This window comes from Colletes latitarsis, chromosome 5 (genome assembly GCF_051014445.1).
Source record: "Colletes latitarsis isolate SP2378_abdomen chromosome 5, iyColLati1, whole genome shotgun sequence".
In the NCBI taxonomy this organism is placed as follows: Eukaryota; Metazoa; Arthropoda; class Insecta; order Hymenoptera; family Colletidae; genus Colletes; species Colletes latitarsis.
In genome coordinates, this window is record NC_135138.1 from 30,938,975 (window position 1) to 30,943,570 (window position 4,596).

The 4,596-nt window shown below is 31.2% G+C and overlaps 1 protein-coding gene across 1 annotated transcript; it reads right to left on the minus strand.

The window, feature by feature from the left end:
* Positions 1-2,100: 2,100 nt before the first annotated feature.
* LOC143341657 (uncharacterized) lies at positions 2,101-3,496 on the minus strand. Its single transcript, XM_076764641.1, has 5 exons — positions 3,259-3,496; positions 2,929-3,064; positions 2,567-2,724; positions 2,357-2,469; positions 2,101-2,284 (listed from the first exon to the last, which is right to left on the minus strand). The coding sequence occupies exons 1-5, from the start codon at positions 3,396-3,398 to the stop codon at positions 2,238-2,240; spliced, it is 594 nt and encodes a 197-aa protein (XP_076620756.1). The 5' UTR covers positions 3,399-3,496; the 3' UTR covers positions 2,101-2,237.
* Between the last annotated feature and the right edge of the window lie 1,100 nt (positions 3,497-4,596).

Below are 4,596 nucleotides of genomic sequence, written 5' to 3' on the forward strand. Positions count from 1 at the left end.
AATTTTTTTCTATAAAGGAAGTAGGATTTCGGGGGTAGGTCCATTCACCAAAAATTATTGTTATTGACCCCCGCAACTGAAAATAATTTTTTGAGAACGATTTGAAAAATTTTTTTTTCGTCGAAAAATTTAGACTGTCGATTTTTCTTAAAAATTCGTTTTTCATTTTTAGTAATTTAGTTTGACGCCCTACAGAAAAGTTGTCTAATACTTTTTTGTAGGTACCTATGAGCTCTACTTCAGAAAAAAGTTTCATTGAAATATATTCACAATTGTGGGAGTTATGGCTGTTTGAAAATTGGACCATTTTTATGGGGTTTTTCTCATTTTAGGAGGTCAAGGACCAACTTTTCGAACATTTTTGCGATTTGTACATATTCTCCACCAAAATACGCGTAGTTTGCTTTTTTAAACATTAAAATCGTCCAATCCGTTCAGAAGTTATGACGTTTTAAAGATTTGCATGAAAATTCGAGCAGACATTTCTGGCCAGAAATTATATTTTCGGTAAGGAATTTTTTTCTCGAAACTGAGTAGGATTTCGGGGGTATGTCTAATGACCAAAAATGATTGTAATCGACCCTTGTAATTGAAAATAATTTTTTTAGAACGATTTGAAAAATTTTAATTTCGCCGAAAAATTTGTCCACCTACTCGAATTTTTTTCTCGAAAGTGGGTAGGATTTCGGAAGTATGTCTATTCACCAAAAATGATTGTAATTGACCCCCGCAACCGAAAATAATTTTTCCAGAACGATTTGAAATTTTTGAATTTAATTGTTAATAACTTTTTAACGAAGCCTCCATCAACAAATTGATATTCTTGATTTTCGTCTTATTTTGGCCTCTAGAATCCCCCATTAAAATTTTCCCTAGGTGTGGCCGAACACCCTGCATAGATAATGATTGTTAATTTCACATATTTGATATAACGCGATTACACGATTTAGGTGGGTAGAATTTTATCCGTGGATACAATTTGAAATTACATGCAAGTTCAATATAGAGGTTCAAGCAGAAGCATTTGACCTTTATGAAAACTAAATCGATAGCAACTAACATATATTCTTACTTTCTATATATAGAGGAACGTGTTTGTACGTGGGTGACACAATAAAAAATTGAAAATTATATAACAATCAATTTCTTTCTTATATTAGAGTTATGCGTGTTGTAGGAAGGGAACATTCTTCAATAAATGCTTACTTCCGTCAATTAAGAACATATTTACATTGTAGATATCTGATATGAAGAAGATAAACATCGGTGACAGTAATGCAATCATCGTTAATAATATTTCGTGCTAACGCTCGTCTCAATTAAGCAACGTGCTTTTGTGACGACGAACAATGCAAAGCTTTCGTATTTCCAAGCATAAAATTGATCGCAAGGATGCTTTGATCTGTCTGTAAATAATTTAAAAAATTCGTATGCAATATTACATGTTATTAATTTAAATTTCATCTCTCTATATTCATATCTCTTCTATTTGACGAAGACAAATTTTGTATCGACAATTCTATAGTACAAATAAAATGCTTTGAAGTTTTAATTAACTTTTCTATTTAATAATACTTAATTAGAAACTGTTAATTATCTGTTCGCGATAGGGTTGCGGCAGTGTATTGTCGTCAATTGCAGGCAAAAGTCCTTGTTTCAGTAAATAAATCAGCCTTTAATCAGACAAGTAGAATAAAGTATAATAATATTCGTGTCAGTTTATGTAATACTTTAAAACAGTGGTTCTTCATTTTTTTTTTTAACGGAAACCATTTGGTAGTCTAATGGAAGCCATGGACCCTTTTTATGCCATATTTTTTTAGATAACGTTCTTAAATATTAATTAAATCGATGTTAAAAATCCGGACTTGCTCAGATTTAACAACAGGATGAAAACTTGCACAGATCGTTCTATAATACAGGGATCAGTTTACAAAGAATTTATAGATCCCCCCTCCCCCATATACAGCCATCTTGAGGTTTATGAACCACAGGTTAAGAACCACTGCTAATTATAAAATCATATTCATTTTATATTTATTTAAATGTTCCAATATAATCGATAAACATGGAGTTCAAAATATAGAGGAATTTTTTAATTACAGGGAAATAATAACGAAGGACTAAAAAATTCAAATATTTTTATTCGATGTATTTTTATAAACAAATTCTTGTTTGTTTTAAAAAAATTTATTTCGTATAAAATTCACATTATTTAAATTAATATATAAAACTTCTCAGGAGATACTGTCTTTAATTAGGAACTGTGTGAAGGCGAATATTTCTGTAATAAATAATACAAATTAATGATAAATTTGTTAATTAATTAAAATGCCAATGAAAGACAAGGACGTACGATCGATCCGTGCTCTCCTAAATTTGTCCTCAGTGAAAGACTTAATTAAACTTTCTACCATTTCCTCGGACTTATGATCAAATTGACTTATACCTTTATTTATTTGGAGATATCTAAAGATTGTACAAGATAATAAAAATTGTTAAAGAAATGAACAGTTCTAATATCTATGATATAATTGTATTTGAAGAAATGATATAATTGTATTACAGTTCGTGATAAAAATTAAAAGATTCAATAGCCCATTCCAATAACAAGTTCAACTTTGGCCTTTCGGGAGTACCATTGACCAGTTCTTTTATCGCGACATCATCTAACGACATCTTACTTCGAGCATCTTCCAAATTTTTTAAACGGGATTTTAGATCCTAAAATAATATTATAACCGATAACACGATCTCAAAATTCTCAATCAACTCAATTTTCATATATTTAAACAAAAAAATACATCAAGTTGGAAAAAAAAGAAATTCAAGTCTTAGTTTGATGAAATTGATCGATGAAGAACCAATTACAACCGATAAAATTAATAAAAAGTGGATGCAAAGGTTTCAAGAAATGGTCTTATTTACTTGAGTGATATTAGTGAAGCGCTTTAAAATATCCAAAAGTAATAATAGTTCTCCGTCGATTCCCATAAGGATTTTATAAATCAATCTTTCACGCAGTTCGTCTATCTTACAGAGATCTCCATCACGAACATCTTCACTGTAACATAACGACACCTGGTGGCAGATAACTAAACACATTCATAAACAGTGGACAGCCAAATCCACAAATCACTGATCTCCATATGAATATTCAGCGAAGTCACACTTCGATTCGAAGTGTTGCAAACCCATCATTATCTACGGACTACAATTGGAAAACACCTGTATCTGTGACAAAGTATGTAACATTACCTTACAATTAGTTGGAGTTGTTGTGATTGATTCTTCGTGGCAAATAAGGGTCGCCTGGCTTCTTTAGATAATTCTTTCCATTTGTAATCAACTTTCTTCAATTGTGAGAAATAATTAATTAAACATTTCTGTAGTTCCATTGCTATATCGTTTATAGGTTATCCTTGAACAACACTCGCGCAATACGTTTTTCAATATACGTACACTAGAGTACACTAGTTAACATAAATATGTGGGTTTTTACGGTACGGAAAATCACGTGGCGAGGTCCCGCCACAAATTGAATTGCATGTTGAGTAAGATCCACGCCTACTTGATTATTGGAAGGTTGGAGAAATAATTCTGACTCACGATTACCAAGGAAAACAACAAATATACTATATTTCCAAGCGACGCAATGCGTCTTACACTTTGGTTTAGTATTACATTTGCCTTGGTCTTACATATTTTGCATCGATGAGTATTTCAAAGGAAGTATGGTTAGTGGTAAAGAAGGCGGAAGGACGCGATAACGCGGTGCTGCTCTGCGCACGCAGCCTTAGGGCGAGTTTACACATAAGCTCATGAATATGCTTCATGTGAACGACTGTGTAAGCGAGACAACGAATTTAATCTAAGTGCACTTAAATTAGAATGGAAATGAGCAGGAAGAATATCATATACGAAATAAATATAGAAGAGAAATATGAAGTATTTATTTATATTTATTTCAAAATTATTGGTTTAACATAATATCAATGTTCATTGCAGTCTATATTTTCTTGTATTTAATATAATCGAACATTCGTAATGTATTTTAAACACATTAATCACAATTATGAACATCGCTTACGGTAATATTTAATTTAATACCTACAGTTTTATCGGTCCACCTTGACCTGCAATGAAATTTCTTCGATTATGCGAGTATGACTACGACTTATGGAAAGAACGTTAATTTTTAAATCATAGATACCTTGGAACCTTCGATCTTAAACATAAGTTTACAATACGTCTGGTTTCTTCGGTTTGCAATGAAACAACAGCATGATTCATAGTTATAAAAGTTTGTTTATTGAAAATCATTTTTCTTTGCATTATTGCCGTTTCAATATTAGAGGTGCTATTATGACACTCTAAAGAAATAACCTTGTAGTAGAACTCTTTTAATAGTAGCTCGTTTTAATGGTATTTGGAAACTATTTTTTAATATATGTTCATGTATACATGTCATAAGGTAAAAGTAAACAGCATCAAATGATACGCAAGCTGAACAAATTTTTTTCATCATTTTCCATGCTTTCTTTTCTCAAAAGGTGAAATGTAAAAATGAGACAAAATATTGTTCTTTATTCCTAG

Excerpts from the sequence above, each read along its gene's own strand:
- LOC143341657 (XM_076764641.1), bottom strand. The coding sequence starts at position 3,398 with ATGGAACTACAGAAATGTTTAATTAATTATTTCTCACAATTGAAGAAA. Across the intron at positions 3,065-3,258 it reads CAACTCCAACTAATTGTAAG|TGAAGATGTTCGTGATGGAG; the intron begins GTAATGTTACAT and ends GTTATGTTACAG. Across the intron at positions 2,470-2,566 it reads TTTAATTTTTATCACGAACT|ATATCTCCAAATAAATAAAG; the intron begins GTAATACAATTA and ends TACAATCTTTAG.